At 53.0% G+C, this 23,052-nt stretch overlaps 2 protein-coding genes across 2 annotated transcripts in view; one reads left to right on the forward strand and one right to left on the reverse strand.

Moving 5' to 3' along the window:
* CAPN14 (calpain 14) overlaps positions 1-2,462 on the reverse strand; it is a 60,471-nt gene extending 58,009 nt beyond the window's left edge. Inside the window, 1 exon segment of the mRNA XM_032652237.1 lies at positions 2,431-2,462. Coding sequence (XP_032508128.1) covers positions 2,431-2,462 — 32 coding nt within the window.
* A 929-nt stretch (positions 2,463-3,391) lies between these two features.
* EHD3 (EH domain containing 3) overlaps positions 3,392-23,052 on the forward strand; it is a 31,325-nt gene continuing 11,664 nt past the window's right edge. The window contains 3 exon segments of the mRNA XM_032652238.1: positions 3,392-4,223; positions 14,127-14,303; positions 18,316-18,413. Coding sequence (XP_032508129.1) covers positions 3,997-4,223; positions 14,127-14,303; positions 18,316-18,413 — 502 coding nt within the window. The 5' untranslated portion in view covers positions 3,392-3,996.

Consider the following 23,052-nt stretch of genomic DNA (forward strand, 5'->3'; position numbering starts at 1 on the left):
TATTTTGGATGCTCTTTGGTTGGTTTTATGTATTGCAAATATCTTTTCACTATCTTTTGTATCTTCAGTTGAATAACAGTGACTTAGGTTTACTATTGCCAAATGTATTTCATTTGCCATTTGTTCTTTTGGTGTCTTATTGAAGGAATTCTTCCTGACCTTGTTGTAATATATATATGCATTCTCTGTTACAACCTCTGTATATATCAGGTTTCCACATGTCCTGACTATTTTACTGGGTCACTGTTCTCTTGATCTATCTCTATGCTAAACCTCACCACCTTAACCACTGCAACTTGATAATGACTTCTACTGTGGCAAGTTCCCTTCGCCTAGTTGTTGCTCTTGCTGTTGATATTGTCTTCTTTTATTCTCCTCCTTCTCCCTCCCTCCTCCTTCTTTTTTTTTTTTTTTTGCGGTACGCGGGCCTCTCACTGTTGTGGCCTCTCCCGTTGTGGAGCACAGGCTCCGGACGCGCAGGCTCAGCGGCCATGGCTCACGGGCCCAGCCGCTCTGCGGCATGTGGGATCCTCCCAGACCGGGGCACGAACCCGTGCCCCCTGCATCGGCAGGCGGACTCTCAACCACTGCGCCACCAGGGAAGCCCTCCTCCTCCTTCTAATCCTCCTGTACCTTCCTCTCTTTTTCTTTCTTCTTCTGGGATCCCTTAGCTACTCTTGGACTATTTATTGTTCTACGTACATTTTAGAATCACCATGTTAAATTTCCATGGAAAACCCCGTTCAGATTTTAATTTAAATTCTATCTATTATTGAATCTGGCAATTATGCTATAAAGAATTCACATCTTTGTGACATGAAATCTTTCCATAACTGAACACGGTATGTCTCTCCCACTTATTTAGAACTTCTTTAATGTTTTTCCATTAAGTTGTATTACTTTTCATCTAAAGGTCTGTACATCTTTTGTCAGATTTATCCCTATGATGTTTCTATTTTTTGTAAATGATTTATTTTTTTTTAATTCTCTCTTGTAAGTCGTTATTGTTAGTATATAGACATGCTGCATCATTACTTGGTTCCTTTATTTAAAAGATAGATTTCCCAACTCTTCATGACTGAGAGCTAGAGTGAGATGTGTCAACATGCACTCGATAAGTTAAATATTCAGGGCTGACAGTTAGTTGTACACAATACCATGGCTGTACTAATTACTAAAATATTGAAATATTTCCACAAAGGAACCCCTGGCTTCCCCACCAGCACCCTGGCGATCCTGACCTCTCCCCCTCAACAGACCCAGACCTTCCCAACTTCCAGACACTACTAATGAGGTTTAACATCTTTTCTTATACTTTTAGGACATGCTTGTAGCCTCTTTTATAAGAGGAATTTTTGTGTCTTTTGCTAATTTTTTTCTGTTGGAATTTTTTTCTTATTAATATACAGGCATTAATTATATATTTTGGATGCTCTTTTGTGGGTTTTATTATTGTAATATCCTTCACTGTCTTTGGTATCTCTGCAAAAAAGGGCCTTAGGCCCTGCTTCACTGAGAAGACAGACGTCTGTTCTGATTGCTCCATTCCCATGCCATGTGAGTTGTTAAATATTTTGAAAGTTGCCTCTTATGCTCATATGCCAGTGCTAACTTAACACCAAGGGTGAAATATTAATCTGAGTGATTTCTCAACCAGGGGTGCAGAGAGCTCAGAAAGAGGCGATCAGCTCTGGGGTTCAAGTAGGGAGTCAGGAGATTTGAGCTGTAGCCAAGGAGATCGGAGCCAGCACCCACCTCTGACAATCCCCACTCGAAACCCTGCAGCTCACCACGCTCCTCCCCTTGGAGTTCCCATGGGCACCTCGACCACACGTTTCAGACTTTAAATGCTAAGTCTGCTCTCTTCCCGACTCCCCTAATTGGTGGAACAGTGGCTCCAACCATCTTGTCCCCTACAGTAGAAAATTCAGAATTATCCTAGACTCCATCTTACCCTTATTATTGCTTACCAAGATCTGTCAATTCTATGTCATTAAAAAAGAAAAAAATCTCTTGAATATGACTTTTTCCCAGCCCGATTACCCCAACTCCTACATTTTTGAAGTTTCCTAATCAGTCTCTTGGCCTCCAGCCTCTTTTGCTTCTCCAGCCCCTCCCCTGCACGGCTACCAGCATTAGCGGTCCCACCTGGCCCATTAGCCTACTCTGTTTCCTCGTCTGCGGAGGGGAGTATATGGGAGCCATCTGCCTTGGCAGGAGAGAATATTTTGTCACTGATGCTGATGAGAATGGTGAGAATATAAAGCAGATTGACTTTGAGTTGGTTTTATTGTTGTGTTTAAATTCCCTGTAGACAAATACACCCCTTTTTGCCTACACCTGGCCAGCTGTCATCCCCTTCTCCTTGGCATGACACTGGAGACACGATCTGCCTCGTAGAGCTGCTGCAAGGGTTAAATGAAACAATACTCGCTGGGAACGTAGCCCAGGCCCCTGCCCATGGTGAGTGCTCAGTCAATGTTAACAGTTATCTGCAGTAACATTATTATTGGCTCCTTATCTCCTCCATGATTCCTGTTTCTGCAAAGCCTTCTGTGCCTGGCCTCAGTCACTCCCTTCCACCCTCCTGAACCCAGTACTCTAGGTAGCAAACTATTTTCTCTGCCTTCACCTCACCAAGTTTTTCCATGTTCCCCAGCCTTTGCAAGTGCCCTTTACTCAGCTTGGAATGTCCTCCTTCTTCTCTGTAGATTTCGTCATTGAACATCCAGCTCACAGCCTGCTTTCTGTGACATCTTCCTCATAGTATCCAGGCAAAAATGATGCCTCCTCCCGCTGTGCACCCAGGGCCCTCTGCTCCTATCTCCTCTTTAAGGCCGGCCTGGGCTGGAGCTCCTGGAAGGGAGAGACTGTATGTGCTCATCTTGGTGATCAAGTGTGTAACCACAGTCACCAAAATTGTGCCATAATACCGGTTCAATACTTGTGGAGGTTCTGCTCGTTTTGTTTGGTTTTACTGGACGGAATGAACAAATGAATGAATGAATGAAAATGGTTTTGACTTCATCCTAGACCTAGCAGAAAGTTTGGGTAGTGACAGTTTTGGGCATTCGGGGCAAGCTGATATTAGGCTCTTCTTTCCATGCCCCCCAAAAAATATTCCCAAGTAATAGAGAACCTGTCATCCTAAGGAACTGAACTCAGCAACTCAAAGAAAGACTATATCTAAGAGAAGGGAGAGCGTGAAGCAGGTCAACTCTGTCTTCGCAGCTGTCCCTGAGAGGGCGCTGTTCCCAAATCAAACCTCCAGTGGCCGGGAATGAAATACCAGACCGTTCCCACCGGGCTCAGCATCCCTCCCTTTCCAGGCAGCAAGCGGTCGCGGGTCCCTAGTGGGGCGACTGCCCATAAACATGGCGGCGCCCTGCTCAGCTTCTCCCCGCCGGGGCCGCAGGGCCACGCCAGCCTTGCCAGTACTCGGGGACTTCCTCCGCGAGCCGGCTTCCTGCACGGCTGGCATTAAAACAGGCGCCTGGGGCTGCGGGCTGCGGCTGCAGATGCTGAGCTGTCCGCTGGCTGGGCAGCGCCCCCTCCTCCCCTGAGCCTCGCAGGCGGGCGGGAGAAGAGCCAAAGCATCCCTAAACTGCACCCGAGCCAAAGCGGGAGAGAGCTGGGGGAGACCGGGGACCCCGGCATCTGACATTTTAATAGCAGGTTTGACTTTTTTCCCAAGATCGCAGCCCTCCCGCCCAGCCCAGATATTTGATCTCCCTCCGGCCTTGGTTGCTGGATGAAGCTGGGCCTGGGCTTGGTCCCAGGAGCAGGGGAAGAGCGCGAGTGCTTCCCAGGGAGCCCCGAGCCCTGCGCCCCGGCCATGGTGTGGCTGAGCCCCGCGCTCCGGTGAGGCGGCGGCGCAGCTGGGAGCCCGGCGGACCCGCCCTGCAGGACGCCTTCCCCAAGGAACGGGGGTCGCCGGACTCCGCGCCCTCCTGCTGGGACTGCGCACCGGGCCCGAGAGGGCGAGCGGTGGCCGCGATGTTCAGCTGGCTGCGTTCCGATGACCGCCGCAGGAAGGACCCCGAGGTCTTCCAGACGGTGAGCGAGGGTCTCAAGAAACTCTACAGGACCAAACTGCTGCCCCTGGAAGAGCACTACCGCTTCCACGAGTTTCACTCCCCCGCCCTGGAGGATGCTGATTTCGACAACAAGCCCATGGTCCTGCTGGTGGGCCAGTACTCCACCGGGAAGACCACCTTCATCAGGTGAGCCGGCCAGGGCCCCCGCAGCCCACCCAGCCGCCCAGCGCTTAGGCCCTGCGCTCACTCCCGATGTCCCCTCCTGCGTGGAGACAAGTGGGAAGTCTTCATTAGAAGGCTCTGAAAAAATCCTTATGTGCAGGTATCCAAAGCTTACCCCACAATTGCATTGGATGGTCCCCTGCTCTATCCTACCTAGTGCCTCTCCATTGCACTTAGCCCTTGGCTTTGGTGGTCAGTTTGAAGTGTTAAAATTCAGAGCCATCCCTATTCTTCCCATTTTATGGACGGTAAAACTGAAACCCAGGAAGCCCAAGTGAGAAAGCCCCTGGTCGCAAGAGTACCTTAGGCTGGTGGGGTTGTCTTACCCCCTCTCCTTGTAGGGACATACCCTTGATGGGCAGGACCACTTCCCTTGCCTTCTAAGGGCTTCAGCCACTCATATGAGGTCTTTACAGTTGCAGCTGAGGAGGTGGGCTTGGGAGCCTGTGGCCCTCTGTCTGGTAGTTCCACTTGTCCTTCTTTTATCCGTTTCCTTCACTGAGCAGAGCTCCTACAGATATCTCTTGGAGACTGGCGACAAACAGTGTCCAGAAGCAGGATGCTTTTTTCTTTTCCGTTGATCTTAATGGCTCAGTAATCATATTAAAGTCTTTTGGAGGTGGAAGGGATATTGGCCGTGGTCTCATCCAGCCCCTTGACTTGGCAGGTGAGGTAACTGAAGCATAGAGAAGTTAAATACATTGTTCAAAGCCATATAACAGGGTGGGAGGCTGACCTGGGATGCAGGTCCTGGATGCATGGGAGGAGATGGTTGGCTAAATGCCTGTAACTCTGAGGGTGAGTCATCCATCCCCTTGAATTACAGAATCCCTGGGCTGGAGGGATCCTCAGGAAGTCAGCTTGTCCACCCTGCGTTCAGAGAGGTCCATATATTGTCCACCAGAGTGATAGGACCTTTCCTATCTTTAGAAGACAGGCTTCTCTCCAGTCCACACAGCCTTCAAGGCCAGGCCATCTTCCTTGGCCTCATTCACAGCCCTGCAAGCTGTTGAGGGTGCTCGTGGCCCCCCCGTGTCGAGAGTCAGGCTCGTACACAGTGGTGATGTGTTCTGTGTCCACCGCCCCCAGAGTCAATGGTGCTCATCTCCTGTGGAAGGTGTCAAAGCAGGGGTGCTCTTGTTTCCATTCATTGACCAAAGCACCGGCAACATGCAAAACACTGTGCTTTGTTTGGCGAGGAAAGCAGAAAAGTTCACAGTCTGGTTCCTGATTTTCTAGATTCAAATTTGCTCCAGCTCAAAGCTTTTAACACAAGCCTTTTGGAAGCAGGGCATGTAGCATACTAACATGTCATGTATGAATGGAACACCAGATGAGTTTTTTCTTGTGGGGTGGACAGCCTTGGACTCAGCAGCTTTGAGAGGCTGAGTGATTTCTGAAGTTGGGTACCCAGGGGGAATGTTGGCTTTTGGATATCTTATATTGTTAGAACTACAAGGGCCCTTAATGATGAATCTAATTCTTTGCTTCTTAACTTTTCAAAAGGTCAGTACCTCCTTTGAAAATCTGATGAAATATGTGGACCCATCTTTAGAAAAATGCACATACATCCCAAATTTACATATAATTTGGGGAGTTCAAGGGCTGCCTTGGCCCTTAGGGCAAGAACCCCTGATCTAATCCATCTCCCTTATTTTGTTAAACACCCATTTCTGCCAAAGGCACTTCAGAGCTACCTGGGTTCTGTTCACGGTTTCCTTTGTACCACGCATCCTCCACCTGGTCCGGTTTATGCCCCACGGGAAGCACAGGCCTTTTACAGGTCGCTCCTGCCCTTGCACAGCCTCCTGCAGCCCTCTGGACACACCTTGGTTATAATTCTTAGTACGTTATTTAGAGCTTCTCCTTCCTGTAGCCCAGCACTTACTACTGTGCCTTAGCTCCCTGGGGCCTTGCCTGGGGTCTCAGCTACAGGAGCTCCCAGTAGAGGTTTGCAGAATGGGAGGGGAGATGGGGAGAAGCTAGCGTCCCTGAGGGCAGGATCCTGGAGCAGCAGACATGCCTCTTGTCTGAGACACTGTCCTGGCTTTGCCTGAGTCATGCTTGCTGTTAACTGGGTCTAAGAAAGTGGCAGAGCCAACTTGCCATAGATTACTCCTTATCTGAGGGGGACAGGAAGGCCAGGAGAGGCAGATCCCTCCTCTCTCTTATCCTCCGAGTACAAGAATTCTCCCTCCCCACTCATGTCAGTAACTGAATTTAGCTAGTGCATCAGAGGCTGTCTCCCTTTGAGGGAGAGACTACCAGCAGGGGAGGAGGGGCTGCAGCACAGGGAAGCCCTCCAAAAGCAAATTACATATTTTCCTTTCTTCTCATTAAATCCACTGAACAGCTATTTTTTAAAATTGGAAAATGCAGACAAGAATAAATTTGAGGAAGAAGAAAAAAAATGCCCCATCATCCCACGACTCGGGAAACCATTTTAAATTTTATATATATAGGGCTTCCCTGGTGGCGCAGTGGTTGAGAGTCCGCCTGCCGATGCAGGGAACGCGGGTTCGTGCCCCGGTCCGGGAAGATCCCACGTGCTGCGGAGCCGCTGGGCCCGTGAGCCATGGCCGCTGAGCCTGCGCGTCCGGAGCCTGTGCTCCGCAACGGGAGAGGCCGCAACAGTGAGAGGCCCGCGTACCGCAAAAAAATATATATATATCTTTCCACCAGTATTTTTAGCTATTTTATAACACAGTTGAGATCATGCCATAATGTAATTTTGTATGTGGGTTTATTTCACTCATAGCATGAGCATTTCCCGGGTAAATTTTAAAAATCTTTGTAGCATTATTTTTGAGAGCCACACGATATCTCACTGCATGTATGTGCAGTTATTCGTTTAACCAATCTACTTCTTTTGAATGTTTGAAGTTGTTTCTAATTTTATTTTTTGCTCTTGTAGAATCACTCTGAATATCTCTGTGCGTAATATTTTTCCACATATTAGACTGTTTTCTCAGAGATTCCCAGAAGTGAAATCACTAGGCCAAAGGTTGTACAGAGTTCTGGGGTTGTTTTTTTGTTTTGTTTTGTTTTGTTTTGTTTTAACATTTTCTTACTTTTTAATCTTGGTATTAAGAGTCATATTTTTGAGTTGCTTCCCAAGAGGGTAGGCTGGTACAACACCCCTCCCCCAAAGCAAAGAAAGTTCCCCTTGGGGTAGCTAAGTGCGCCTGGGTGCAGAGTACAGCCTGCCTTCGCAGCTACGCCCTCTCCCATCCCTGCTTCTCGCCTTGAACACAGTGATTCAGGTCTGTGTTCCGGCCTGAACCTGTGAGGGACCTTCCCCTCGGAAGCAGACTTGCCTCTTCACTCCCCGGCTCTGAGTGTCCATCCACTTTCAGTTATATGTACTTGCCTCAGGGTCTACTTCTTGTCTCAGGAAGAACATACAGAAAAGGACATTCTTCTAACAACTAATTAATGTGCTATGACCTCTGCCTGAAATAACTTCCCTGGCCAAAGGCCCGGCAACCCAGGGTAATAAACAATAAATTGGCCTGGTGGATGCTTCCTCCAACACAGGCTGCCTCTTCCAAGTACAGTAGCTCTGTGTCCTTCTGGCCTGACAGCCTTCCCTCCCTCCTCTGCTGTTTTTCTCCCTTCACTCTTCCTCCTTCTGGCCTGAAGCCTCAAGTCCCTCCTCTCTCTCACCGTTTGGCCCCCTGGTCATGGAGGTGAATAACTGGCTGCCCCAGGGACTGGAAGGTCCAGTGTCCCCAGCGTCTCAGGGGCCGCAGGGAGGCCTCGCTGGGCTGCGGCGGCACTGGGGTAGAGGGCCGGGTGCACTGGGTATGGGGCCCGGGGCTGCTGGAGCTAAGCTGCCTGGCTGTCCACAGGGAGATCTGAGCTGATCTTGAGGATCACCTGTGGCTCTTCTATAGCGTGACCCGGACTCTAAACTATGAATGAGCACATGGTGGGGTGGGCCAGTCGGGGGGGCTGCTCAGCCAGCCCTTTCGACCTCCCCCACTTTCTCAGGGGGCTCTCTGCATCCTCCCCACAAGGTGACGCAGCATTTGCCTGTGGTTGTACCCTCTCCCGTCATCTCCCTGGCATCTCTAATGCCCAGGCCTCATGGCAGCATTACCACCCAGGAAAGATGATTCTCTGGAAAGCTGAAGGGCTAGAGAAGGGGCCATCCTTCCATTCCAGGTAGGCCCACTGACCTCTGCCAGGCCCATCCTGCCAGCCACACCCCTGCAAGTCCTCACTCCTGTCCCCACTCCGAGGTCCATGGATGTCCTTTTCCTGCCAGGGCTCTGATCTGCTGGTCCTTGAGTGGGACTAGCTGGAAATCCACCTGCCTCTTACAAGGCTTGAGTGTTACTCAAGGGAGCAGAGGGCCTAGGGCAGAGGCACTGGGTCCACCTGCCTGAGGTCCGGCTTAAGATCTGCCTTGAGAGTCAGGTGTGGAGGCCATTGGGAGAAGGACCTCTGGGGAAGGGCTCCATCCCACTCCCACTGACAGCAGAACGCAGCCACGGAAAGAACACGGGTGGCTTGGCAGAACCCAGGCTCCACCAGTTCCCAGCCAAGAGACCATGTTTGGAAGGAAGGTCTAACCTTTCTGAACCTCAGTGTCCTCGTCTCTAACACGCGAATAGTGACAACTCATAGGGTCACTCAGGCCAGCCTGTCGCAGGGGTGGGCAGACAAGGCAAGGCTAGTGGGAGGCTTGACAGTCTCGCCACTGGTCTCCTTTGTGCTGGGGTCACTTTGATCCCTGGTGGAGGCTGCTGTGCCCCAGGGGCAGTGGTGACTGCTCCGTGGGGCACAGAGCTGACTCAGACCTCAACTCAGCCACTGAGTCCCCCATCTCCTACCTCACTTTGTGTCCGTGGAGTGACTTACGGTATCCCCGGAACCCCGAGAGGCTGACAGGACAAGCATTATTGTCTTGACCCCATTTTAAAGCTGAAGTACACAAGGCTTAGAGAGATCAAAGATACAGATATATATGGGAATTCCCTGGTGGTCCAGCGGTTAGGACTCCTCGCTTCCACTGCAGCGGGCATGGGTTCGATCGCTGATCAGGGAACTAAGATCCCACACACCACATGGTGCGGCCAAAAACAAAAACAGAAACAAAACAAACCAAGATACAGATATATAACACGAGTACCTGTAACACAGGCAGAAAGTGATACATGCCTTCTGCATCTACCTGAAGATATGCAAATTAAGAGCTACGTGGATTTTCACAGAGGCGGTGAGGGCCCTGGATCTGGAGTCCAGGTAGAAATGCACTGAGTTCTTACAGGCAGTGATGAGACGTTTGTTTTCTCTAATTATTGTCTCTGCCAATGTGGGCGCATGTCTGGTGTAGCCTTTGCTTTTCCCAAACTCATGTATGTCATCTCAAAACCTTCACTCTAACCCTCTGAGCTAGTTAGAAACCCAGGATCAGCCCCGCTCTATAAACTGGGGAAACTGAGGCAGTGGGCTCTTGAGGGACTTGTCCAAGGTCATATCTGTGATGAAGCAGACGCCCACCAAGGCGCATTCCCTAACTGAGACAAGGCAGAGGGTCCGGCCAGCCCAAGGCCTCTGGTGGCACTTCCTGTGGCACCAGGCCCTCTGTTCCTCGCCCTGGATGCTGCCCCAGCAGAGGGGAGGTTTGGCCCCGCTACTGCAGAGATGGGTACCCTGGAGACTGGGTTAAGATCCTTGGCTCCATGCCTTACCCTGGGTGCTTAGGTCACCAGTAATGCAGGCCACATGCTTAGATTGCCAGCCAAGCAGGACACCAAAAGACGACGGAAATGTTAGGAAAGAGTTTGCTTAAGAAAAATACGAACAAAAGTAGGCCTCATGGGTAAAATCTGAATTGTGTAGGACTTCCCTATACCCATTTTATGGTTTAGTATTTATTTTGCATTGGAGAGCAAGGAAGGGGGACCCAAAACTTTTCAGCTCTTTGGGCCTCTAAATATTTGCATTTGGCCCTGAACTCGGGCAGCCTCCAGCTCAACTTGCTCACCTGCAAAACTGGAATAATTCAGCCACCCCACAGTGCTTCAAGGACCGATTAAGTGGAACAATTCAGGGAAAGGTCGCAGAACAGCACCTGCCTTACAGCAGGGGCTCAGCCTATCAGCCCCTCCTTATTCTCTTGCTTCCCCATCTCAGCTGCTCTCACCCAGGCTTGAATTAACTTTTCTTTTTTTACACTGCCTTGGGAATGTTTTTGCCTGGCAACAGAGGCCATCTGTATCACTCCCCATAGAGAAGCAGCCATGATATTCCTCAATAGGTTTTCCTTTCTGGACACAGTGGTGGCTTTGTTAAGGGGGCACTTGGGGCTGCAGGCCATACCCAAATGTCCCTGAGAATTTACCCAGCCCTGGGTTCTCTGCTTGGCCTGACTGCATCCCTGGACTTGCTCTTGGCTTCACTGAACTCTGTATTTCTCCAGACTCATGTGTGGTCGGCAAACCTGGGGTCATGTGGGTTTAGCCGAGGAGGCAGGACAGCAGTTCCAGCCACCAGGCCCTGGCTGGGCCGCCTGAGGCTACAGCTGCAGAACATCCCAGGAAGTGGCCCCCGCTATGCTGGGGCGCATCACCCTTTGCCTGCCAGCACAGTGCATCTCAGGGATGAAATCTGAGACGCCTGGGTCAGGAAGGTACTTCCCCACTGCTGCTTGGCCCTGTTCAGGCTGGGCATTCTCAAGGGTGCCTCAGACTGTTTGCTTCCACCCCTGTCTATTTCAGCTGTCCCTGAAGCCTTTGATGATATCCACCACCCTCCTTCTGCCTCAGAATTCGCCCATGCCACACCCCCTGCTTGGGGCTTCTCACCCAAGTGCCCACTGGGACAGGTGCTCCCTGCACATGGGCAAGCATGGATGGGGTTTCCAGATCACGGTGTTGATTCTCATGAAACTGCTTCAAGTCCCAAGAATATCCTTTTAGATCCAGCGGGCCTGGCGCCTGCTTGGGTCACCTGATAGCAACAGCTTTGCTGCCACGTCCCACCCGCTGAGGCCGAAGTGTGAACCCCAAGGGCAGATGTTTACGGAGATGAGTAGTTCCCGGGTTTGTGGGCCCTGAAACCTAACCTTTCCCGCAAGGCCTGGCCCCGGCCGGCCTCCTGCCAAACCAGATTCTTCTGTGGCCTTCTTGTCCCACTCCTCCTTCTAGTCCCAAGGGGGTGCTCAGCCCATTTGCATTTCCTGGTCAAGGAGATACCTCAGGCAGGAAGGGAGACCGCGAGTGTGGTGGTTAGGAGCGTGAGTGTTCGATTCAAATCCCAGCTCTGCTGTTTCCTGACTGCATTACCTGCAGCAAATAGTTTAACCTTTATCTTCTCTTCTGTAAAATGGGGTGATGATCTAGGTTCTAGGTACTGGTTTATGTGCTTAAGGTCTGTAACTTATTTAACGCTCAGAACACCCGATGAGGTGGGTTTACCCATGAGGCCCATTTGACCATAAGGGTCACGGTGCTCACATCAGCAGAAACGTGACATGAAACGAGACAATTCATGGAAAGTCTAGAACAGTACCTGGCACATCAAGGGTGCTTAATAAATCACAGCAATGGTCTCCCATGTTACAGAGGAAAGTGCTGAGGTTTGCAGAGGTCAAGAACCTTCTGAAGGTTAGAGAAACCAGGTCGGCTGGCCCCAGGCCCTGAGGTTCCCTGTCTCTCGCCCGAAACCCTGAAGAAGGAGCGTCTGAGAAAGCATGAAGCGTCGTCCAAGTGCAGCTGTGGTGATTTATCTTCATCCCAATCCAGCTTTCAGAATGGTCCTCTGATGGGAGGAATCCTGTCTTCACACCCAGAATGTGGGGCTGGGATCCTGGAGGGAGATGGGGGGCTTCCCAAGGCAACCTAAACCCCCCGGTGCAGGCGGGGTGGCCCTGGGCAGCGGCCCCTCTGCAGCAGCTCCCCTGCCAGCTCCTCGGGGAGGGAGCCCGTGGCAACCCGACTTGAACTGCCCTGGAAGCACAGAGTAAACTAACAGCTCAGGACACAGAGGGATGTCGATGAGCCGGAAGAAACCCCAGCCAGTGCCCCCGGCTGCCACTCGCTGGGCAGAGCAGACCCACCTTGGGGTGGCACAGGGTGGGCAGAGAGCATTTCCTCGGGGTAGAAGACAGTTGAAGAGCAAAGGATTTGGTGTTAGATTGATAAGGGTTTGGATTCCAGCTCCGTCACGTTCAAGAGTTAATAGTGAGCAAATAGGACGGCTGCACTGAGGGAACCCTTCAAAGCCTGGGTTTCCTCAGTACAGCCGTCCCTTGGTAGTTTCCGCGGGACCTTGGTTCGAGGACCCCACCTCCCACGCAGATGCTCAAGCCCCTATGTAAAATGGCACAGTTCGGCCGGCCCTCCGGATCCACGGGTTCCACATTCTTGGATTCAACCACGGGTCCTCCGCGGTTGGTTGTATCCTCAGATGTGGAACCCGCGGATACGCAGAGCCCTACTGTACCGACCTATAGGGGTGCGGTGAAGCCAGAAAGAGATACGTTCTCAGAGTGATGAGTGTGATGTATGGCATGGACACGCTATTGGGTGTCAGTGGCGTTATCAGCATAATGACAGGGTCTAGAGCAGGGTGTCAACCCCAGCTGCACATCAGAATCAACTGGGGAGTTCCTGAAAAGGACCGGTCGCCAGGACCCTGCCCTGAGCCGGCGGGTCACAACCTCTGGGCTGGGCCCCGGCCCCGGCAGCTGGAGCTCCACGGGCAGCCAGCTGAGGACCGCTGGTCCTGGAGGTCTCAGGCTCTCTCCCCAGCCAGCAGCCTCTGACTTGCCATCTCTTCTCCTGAGGGCTCCTTGACTTTTCCCTCTGAGCGTGAACATTGGCCCGCAAGGTTTGGGGGGAGGGTCCTGGCACACGGTGAGGGCTCACCCAAGGGTCTGTGTTTGTTGGGCAACATACCCCTTAGCTCTTGTCCATCATGGCCCCTGGGACTCTTCTCTGGCCAGTCCCAACCCAGGGCAGTTCTGGACTCCTTCACCCGCAGTCCAGCCTTAAGCTGTGTGGGCTCAAAGCTGTTCTGAGCTCCTTCCAAAGGGCCTGGTTGTCTTTCTAGCCTGTTCTCTTCATTCTGTGGCTCACCATATGTTCTAAAGGGAGCTGTGGAGAAGGGCAGTGGCCTTGGGCTCTCACTGCCCAGGCTTGGAGCAAAGAGAGGCACCTGTCCCCTGGGGCCACAGCCTGGTACCTGTGCTAGAGGGTGGGACCAAAAGTCTAGGGTGGGATGGACATGCACTTGTCATAGTGTTCCTATCACACAGTTTGTATTATGTACGAGTTATTTCTACATTAAATGACTGACTAAGCAGATAAATAGATAAGGACCTATGGATGGCCAGCAGAGCCTATGGATGGCCAGCAGAGCCTATGGGTGGCCAGCAGAGCCTATGGGTGGCCAGCAGAGCCTATGGGTGGCCAGAAGAGCCTGTGGATGGCCAGCAGAGCCTATGGGTGATCTAATTCTAACCAAGCCTGTGTGCAGGGACTTTGACAGACTCCCTACAGCTGTGAAGTCTACAATATTCTGTGTGGGAATCAGTTTCAAGCCAGCCACGCTTTATTTCTGAGCCCAAACCTTGCTCTTCCCCGTGCCCCCTGCCCCACACCCCCGGCACTGCTTCATGGAGGGAAAAAGATAAGGACCGAGAAGGACAGATTTGTTATTTTAAGTTCAACTGAAATCCCACCTCCTCCCAAAGGTCTTTGGGTTCCCCGTCGGTGAAAATCTCTCCCTGCTGTGAAATCTCCTTGCTCTGGATCTGCCCCTCTGCCATGACTCACACCATCTGCCTTGTGGTAGGCATGCGGTGCTGATCTGTGAATAGAATCCCTGCATCATGACTGCGTTCCCTTCTGCCAGGTACCTGCTGGAACAGGATTTCCCAGGCATGAGGATTGGGCCCGAGCCGACCACGGACTCCTTCATTGCGGTGATGCAGGGAGAGATGGAGGGCATTATCCCCGGGAATGCCCTGGTGGTGGATCCTAAGAAACCTTTCAGGAAACTGAATGCCTTTGGCAATGCCTTCTTGAACAGGTGAGTGAAGAGGGAACACACACAGGCCTTGGGAGCTCTCTTTTCTTGGAATATGAGAGGTGAAAGGGCGGGGCAGGGTCTTGGGAAACTCTGTACCTTTTCCAGACCTGGAATCTCTCTCGATCGTCCCCTTCTTGATGGGAACGAAACCACCATTGATTAGGGATGCAGGAGCTGCAAACACTGAGCTGATTTCTCCCGATCAAGTTGGGGGAAGGGTTCAACTAGTTAAATCACATTTCTCTAATGTGTACCTCCCTCCAGTAAAAGCAGAGAGGGCTACTCTGTGTAGTTCCCAGCTTTTGCCTAAACTATGGAAGGGCTTTGCATCCAACTGACAGGAGGCAAAGGAAGGTTCCTCTCTGTTCCTAGATATTGTTTTTACTTGGTGGCAGGAACCCTGGACGTAAGGTAGAAGCCCTGGCTTTGAGCACTGACCCTCCTACTAAACTAACTCTGTGACCTTGGACAAGTCACCTCCCCTGGGACAAGTCAGCCTGCAGACACCAGGGCCATTGGGTCAATTTGAGTGGAGGAAGCTCTAGAGACTGCTTGGCAAGCTGACCCAGGCCTTCCCACTATTCTGTTTAACTAGAATGCAGGCTGATCCCCTGATACGCTTGTTATGTAGATCCACACCACAATTTTGCATCTGTATCGCATTTAAAAATTTTTAAACTACTTTCTCTAACTGAAGGCATTTAGAGTAAAGGTAAAGACTATGGGCTTTGGCTTCAGACCGACTTGGGTTCAAATCCTACCAAATAGCACTGCGATCTTAGGTTACCTGACTGGTCTGTGTCTCACTTTTCTCATCTGTAAAATAGGATCATAGTAATGTCCTCCTCCAAGGCAAGAGGACTTTGCGGAAAAGTTGGCATTTGAACCAGATGTTCAATCATGAGTGAAATCACACTAAAAGGGTTAAAAAAAAAAAAGGACATTCCAGGCAGAGAAAACTGAAAAAATATATATACACACAAACACATACACACAGTGGACTGAAAGAATGTGGCTTAATGCAAGAACACTACGACATACATAGAGGGCACTGCATACGTAGATGGCACCGTAAGTTTCGCGCTTCTCTACAGGAGCGCGCCACAGCTGGGTGACAGATGTGTAGATTAACTGTTGGCCGGGGATCTGCCAGGCACATCCATTGGAGGGATAACAGGATTGGGGCGGGGGTGGGGTGGGAGAGGGCCCTCCATGTGCCTCCAGCCTCACTGCAACTACACACACACAGGGCGGCTACACCCCGGACGCCTGCTGCCCCGTGATCCCATTTCGCGGCCCTTGACATCTCCCCTCCCCTGACATCTCCCCTCCCCTTCTCTGTGGGTGTTCCAAGCCTTCTCCAGATACCTCAGGCCCCCTCTCGGCAGATGACCTTGCTTCCTATTCTAGAGAAGATGGAAGCCCGTATCCATGGATTCCCTGTAGTTGGTTTGTTTTAAACTGTCCGTAAAGGGAGTTCGTTTGCATCAGTCCCACCCCGCCCACCCCGCCCCTGCCGTCCACGCAGCCTCCAGAGAGCCCAGTCCTCTCTTTTCCCCTCAGGTCTGCGCCCCTGCGCCCCCGACTCGTGCATCCGGCCATCTGCCCAGGGACGGCTCTGTCAGTTACTCTTTCTGACAGCTCCCCACCTCCCATGGCTCCTTCTCCGCCTGGAACTATCTATCTCCTCTTGCAAGCCCTGCAGCAGGCCCTACTAGCCCTTACCCCCTCGCTTTCCTATCGCAGCCAAGTTTCAGGGCTTCACCTCCTCACTTCTTCCTGTCCCCCAACCTGTGGAACATGGCTTCACCCCATCACAGCTGCCCGTGTGAAGGTCATCTGCGACCTCTCAGTGACAAGCGGTGAGCACTTTCCGTCCTCACCTTACCCCATCTCTCTTGGGTATTGGTTTCTCTCAACCACCAGCCCCCCTCAGCTCCTTGGCCCTCCTCCTGCCTCCCTAGCAGACCTTGGTCCCCTTGGTCTCTGGCTCCTATGACCTGGTGTCATCCTCAGCCCCCTGCCCTTCTCACTCCATGCACCCAGCCTGGGTGATACCTCAACCGCAGCCCTGGCCCCAAACAGCAGCCCCACGTACACGACCTTCTGGTCACCAAGTGACAGCAGCCCCGCTCCAGGTGGCTTCAGCAGAACGTGGAATGTATTGAGGAATACTGGGGTGTGCCTTAGAACCTAAGGACCAGAATGTGGCTGGGCCCCAGGCACAATGAAAACCATGGGCTTTGGTAGGACAAGGGCTGCGCCATGGACTCTTCTGCCCTCGCGATCTAGCGCAGTGCCAGAAACACAGCACATGCTTCATAAATGTTTGTTGAACTGAACTGGACATGCTGACAAGCATCATATCAGACTGTGTCACTCTTGTGCTTAAACTGTTCCAATGGATTTTTCCCGCCCTCAGTATAAAGTCCACATCTCTTAATGTGGCCTTCAAGGCCCTTGTGATCCAGGCCCTGCCTCCCTGTCTTGGCCACATCTCTAGGGGCTCCAGCCCAGTGATGAGCGCTCTCCTGGAATGGTGCCTGCACGCACAAACACACACACACACACACTCCCTCACCCCCTCTTTTTCTCTCCCTGCCCCTCATTTCTGGGCTGCATTTACACCTGCTTCTATTAGTTTCCTAGGGCTGCCAGAATAAATTACCGTGAACTGAGTGGCTTTAAAATAACTACTGACTCGGGCTTCCCTGGTGGCGCAGTGGCTGAGAGTCCGCCTGCCGATGCAGGGGACACGTGTTCGTGCCCCGGTCCGGGAAGATCCCACGTGCCGCGGAGCAGCTGGGCCCATGAGCCATGGCCGCTGAGCCTGCGCGTCCGGAGCCTGTGCTCCGCAACGGGAGAGGCCACAACAGTGAGAGGCCCGCGTACCGCAAAAAAAACCCCCAAAACTACTGACTCATAGTTTGGATGCCAGAAGTTCAAAATCAAGGTGTTGGCAGGGCCATGCTCCCTCCAAAGCCTGTAGAGGAGGATCTTTCTGTGCTTCCTCCAGCTTCCGGTCACTCCAGCCATTTTGCTTGTGGCAGCGTAATTCCAATCTCCCCTCTGTGCGTGTCTGTATCTTCACATAGCTACACACACACACGCATGTACACTGGCTTCCTGCCCACACCCCTGTCCACCTGGCAAATGCTGGCCATCTTTTGAGGTCTCTGTTCAGGTTCTGCGTCCTCTGAGAAGCTTCCCGGACCCTCTTTCCCGTGCATCCCTAGCCTCATCCGCTAACCTGCATCTCTGCAGCCACCTCACTGGGTAGCAGAGGCTCCCTTCCCTGTCTGTTCTTGGAGACTATGGGACCGTGAACTGTACCTGTGATGGTCAGACACCTTGCTGGCTTCCACCAAAAATGGCATTTAAGAGAGAAGGCTTGAAGTCAGAAGGATCTAGCTTAGGTTTACCAATTCGTATTTGGAGACTTTGGGATGTGATACTGGGAATATTTCCTTGAATAAGCCTTGACTGTTATCGTACTAGCAATGTTTGGTATTTGCACAGCCTGTTAGAAGCCCAGATAAACGTTCCTGGGTGGTGTGCCCCACTCCTCGAGGCCAGCTGCAGTGCCGCCTCCTCCAGGAAGGCTTCCTTCCACCTTGGATCTCCCGAGCCCTTCTCTTGGCCTCCCTTGGGGGCGCTGCTCCCATCGCACCCATATCGTGGTTGTCCTTATGCACGCCTCTGCTCTTCCACCAGACTGTGCTCCTGGGGGCAGGGATCGAGGGCTGCACATCCTGGTGTCCCCGACAGCAGGGGCTCACAAACGTAGGCCCACATCTGCCTTAGGACCACCCCGGGAGCTTCCTCGAAGTACAGATCCTGGGACCACTACTGGGGCTGAGTCTAGCTTGGGACTGGGAGTCTGCACTGGAAGGCGGTCGGGCTTCAGAACCTCTGCCCAGGGCAGGAGAGGTTGGCGTGTGGCTGAAACGAGGGCGCCTGAGAGGCAAGGACAGGACGGCGGCTCACCACGGCTCTCCTCCCACCCCTGCAGGTTCGTGTGCGCTCAGCTGCCCAACCCCGTGCTGGAGAGCATCAGCGTCATCGACACGCCGGGCATCCTCTCCGGGGAGAAGCAGAGGATCAGCCGAGGTAAGTGAGGCAGCTGGTAGGGTTGGCTCTGGCTCTGTGCTGTGTCCTTTCTGGTACGTTCTCTGGCTTCCATACCAGGAGAGAGGCTCCCGGGGCCTTGCTGTCTCTTGATGAGCCGCTGCTGCCTCGTGTGCTGTGTGGGGTCATCCTAGGCAAGGGTCAGCAGATGGGTTTGGGTCCACTGCAGCTCAGGAGACAGCTAGCCTGGGTCTTCTCATCTGTGAAGTGGAGACATCAGTGTCTGCATTATGCACCTCAGTGGGTTTCTTCATGGGCCAGACCCTGGCTTGCTTCTGAAGTTCCTGCTGTCCCTGCCCCAGGAGCTTGCAGCTCTGCAGGGGAGACAGGTGCCTGCAGAGGACTCCCGCCAACAGCGTGAGGATGACAGTGTGCTCTGGGGCGTGAGAGTCGGGAGCTGGGTATGTGAAAGCCCTTGAAAACTGCTCATTCCAGACAGATGTGGGGAATTGTTCACTGAGGGAGGTTGCCGGCATGCGGGTCGGGAGATGGAACTCAGGAGCCAGACCACCAGCGTCCTGCCTCTGACACCTCCTGGCAGGGTGACCTGGCGGGTTTCTTTCCTTCAGCTGGCTCATCTGTAGAATAGGGGACATAACTCTATCTACCTTCTAGCGTTGTTGAGGATTAAAAGAATAATACAGGTAAAAAGCCTCCTACCTGGCACATAGCAAGTCCCCAGTAAACATGAGGTGCTGTAGCATCATCACCAATCATCATCACTGGTTTTTTCCTAGCTCTAAAATACTAGATGGATACTGTAAAAATCTTGAAACTACAGCTCCCAGCTCCCCTCCCCCAGCCTCTCCTGCCACACCATGCTGTGTGCCCCAGGTAGCCCCCAGCCCTTTCTGTGCTGCATGCCGTATTGCTGGGAAGAAAAGCTGACGAAGCCACAGCCACCCCCGTCCTGGAGCTGGGAGCTGGCCAGGAGCCAGATCGGCACTCAGAGGGCAGCTTCCGGGAGGGGAAGGCTTTGGACTGGCAAGAGCGCTCAGCAGCAGCCAGGACCCTGCCCTGAACTGACCTCAGGTGCCTGTCTACTTCCTCCTGCACGTGCCTGGGGTGAGGTGCATGGGATGGTGCAAGGGCGAGGGGGGCATAGAACCCACGGCCCTGTGGGGAGGAGCATCTCCTTCTGGCCCACCTGCCCTTTGTAAGCACCCTGGCACCCTGTTCAGGGCCCCGTGGTCGGGGGGGGAGGGTGCAGCGTGGGTGGCTCTCTGTCTTGTTTCTATTTGTTTCCCTAGATACTCCCTCTCTCTTCCTGACCAGTCTCTACCCGCATGCCGTTAAGTCTTCCTCCAAGTTCATCCTGAGTTTAGGCCCTAAAGGGGATTTACTGTCTCACACAGACAGCCTGTATCTCCTCGAGGAAGGCTTGGAGAGCAGCCAAAATTCTCCACCTGAACTACCCAGGGGGTGGGTGGCTACACAAGGCTAATGCAGCCTGACAGGTGGGTCCAGAGAGGATTCCAGCCTTCGTGGATTCCAAGGGCACTGGACTGGGAGTTTAGAGCATTGGGTTTTAGAACCTGTGGGTCTCCAGGTCACATTTTTCCCGAGCCTTAATGTCCCCGTGCATAACAAGGGGTAATGATACCCATCGCATGACCTCGTGAGATCCACAGATGGTAATGGAAACACAGACATCAGCTCTGGGTCTGGATCACAGTGAGCTCCCTTCTTTCCTCTTTATCTGCCATCCAGGGTCACCCTGTTAAACAACCCCAGGGTAATCTACATGAATGGGCCTTCCTTGCAGTTGTGCAGTGCACAGCCTATGCAGCTGTATTGTGGCAGCCCTTGCTCTAGGAGTCCTGCCTTCCTCAGCTTCTGTACCATTCCATTCTTTTCCTATCCCTCTGCCTTTTCTCCTGACTTTATCTTTTGACCTCAGTGGCTGCTCTACTGCAAACTGGGGGCTTGTTCTTCTTGCCCCACCCTTCCTATTGCCCTCCACCACATACCGACCACACACAGGTCTCACCCCACCTCTGGGAGAAGTGATAGCCCTGTGTATCTAGGCAGACCAGTTTGTTCTCTGCCCTCCTGATTCTAGACTATAAATGCAGTTGTTGGCAAAAGTAGCCTGTGATAAAAACAAGAGCTGAGAGCTGGGCCGCCGGTCCCGCATCATCTGCCTGGGGCAGTGCTGACCCCAGCACTCCACAGAGACCAGGAAAGTTGGGTGGGGGGCAGGGATCAGACACCCTCAGATATCAGGGGAACCCCAAAGGAGAAAAGTTTCCAGTATGAAGACCCCCCCTCCTCATCTTTCACGATCAGCCGCAGAACTCAGTAGTTCAGTTTATACCTGTGCACCCCCCATCTAAACACATCACACCTCCCTCCACACCCCGCTCCCCACACAGGCACACAAGTGTGCCCACAGAACCAAACGCGCTGCGCGTGGCTTCTCGCCTGGGGCGCTCAGAACTCTGCGGTTTGGCCGCAGCACAGATTTGCTGCTTTCTTGCTTTCCTCCAGCCCAGGGCCGGGCAGGGGCCCCGGGGACAGCCCTTGCAGGAGGGCACCCGACTGAGGGGGTGTGTAAGCCTGAAATCCAGCCCACGTTCCACTCACTGAGCCTGATGCCAGGGCATCGTTATCAAATCCACACAGAGCCACCTCTGGGCCGAGGCCTGCTGTGCCACATTCTGGAAAGCCAGCTGCTCCCAGGGGGCTCCCCGGGCCTCAGGCTTCACGGGAAGGAGCAGTCAGGCCCCAGGCCACAGCTGGACAAAGTGTGGCCCCTCTGCCCGGACCTGGGGGTCTGTGTGTGTCTTGGGGGCAGAGCAGAAGCAAGGGACGTCCAGGAACCTGAGCCCGGGAAAGTCCCAGGCCCACACTTGTCTCTGGATGTAGATGCATTGGAGTGGGTGGGAGAGGGGCAGGGAGGCAGTTCCTGGAAGTGACAGGATGCAGCCCAGGACTCATTACTGGGAAGAAGCAAGGATGCGGCAGAGGTGGGAGGGCTCCGGAAGCCTGAGTGTCCTCACACTTGGCAACCACATTTCCTGTCTGTTTCTCAGCTAGAAATCCCCACAGGCCCCACCCTAGAAAAACAACCCCATGGCGCGTTGCACACATCACTCCAGCGGACCCCCTCCTGTGTAGGTGCACTCAGGAGGGCCAGAGCAGGAAAACACTTGCCCAGGCCACAAAACTGGATGGGGATTCTGGTCTCCTGCTTCCCCGTCCGGTGGCTTTTCAGCACGTTATCATGGCCTGCCTGCCCAGGAAGAACTCAAAGAAGAGGAATGAGGGCAAACTCTCATGTTACAACTTTCCATTGGGGACCCCGGAGGGTCTGGGCTGGTCCTCACAGCCTCCCACCCTGGCATCCTCACTTAGGGGCCTCTGGGGCCCCAGACCGCATGCTGTACATACACGGCTCTGGGGGCCTCACACGCGGGGACAGAGCAGCAGAGTCCCGGACTCCCTTTAAAAGGGTGCGCTGACAACTTGTGGCCCTCTGGGAGACCTGGGATGAGTCTGTTGGGCTACTTTTCAAGGTTACTTTCTGGGAGGCAAGTAGTGTGGCCTTTGTCATCTGAACTTTTCCCACATTTTGCAAACTGATGCCTTCTAATTTCTCTTTTGCTAAAATGTCTTTATATCTGAAAGCTTTTGGGGGCAGGATGGGACCTTTTAAGTACCCACCACAAGTAAGTGCCTGGTTGGAGGGCCTCAGCCCCCCTGAGCTACAGCCTTGCAGGGCTCTGAGCCGAGAACGGGAATGCAGATGGAAGTAAGGATCTGGGTCCTAGGCCCGAGTTTGCCACCACCTGGCTGGTGTGAGCTTGGGTGAGCCCCTTAACCTCTCTGTTCCCTCTCCCTTCCCTGTGTGTGCATGTTTACCTCCCGGCACATGGAGCATTGTGAGGATCAAATGAGATCATGTGGCTGAAAATACAAAGAAATGTGCTGCCTTGTCAGCACCCTTGCATTGCCTTTCTTTTATTTTTTGGCTGTGTTGGATCTTTGTTGCTGCCTGCGGGCTTTCTCTAGTTGCAGCGAGCGGGGGCTACTCTTTGTTGCAGTGCGCTGGTTCTCTTGTTGCAGAGCACGGGCTCTAGGTGCACGGGCTGCAGTAGTTGTGGCATGCGGGCTCAGTAGTTGTGGCTCGCAGGCTCAGAGCCACAGGCTCAGTAGTTGTGGCGCATGGGCTTAGTTGCTCCGCGATATGTGGGATCTTCCCAGACCAAGGGCTTGAACCCATGTCCCCTGCTTTGGCAGGTGGATTCTTAACCACTGCGCCACCAGGAAGCCCCTGCACTGCCTTTCAGGCTGTGAAGGAAGCTGGTTGATGACTAAGGAGTTGCCGCACTTATTGTGTTGTCTCATTGATATCCTCTTGCCTGGCATTACTTAGAAAGTGCTTTCCTTCCATTCCACTGGCGCCCTGGGGTCAGTGGGGAGAGCCCTAGCTCCCTGCAGGCTGCCCAGTCTCTGCTCCAGGTGCCTGCACACCAGATCTTCCAGAGGCGGCAGACTTGCTACCCGCAATTCCAGGACAGCCAGCTTCGCCATCTGTCTCCTGGAGCCTGAATCTCCCACCACCCACTAGTCCATATCTTATGAGCCTTGGGCTGCTGCAGGTGCTCAAGAGCTCCTA

This window comes from Phocoena sinus, chromosome 13 (assembly GCF_008692025.1).
Source record: "Phocoena sinus isolate mPhoSin1 chromosome 13, mPhoSin1.pri, whole genome shotgun sequence".
NCBI classification, from domain to species: domain Eukaryota; kingdom Metazoa; phylum Chordata; class Mammalia; order Artiodactyla; family Phocoenidae; genus Phocoena; species Phocoena sinus.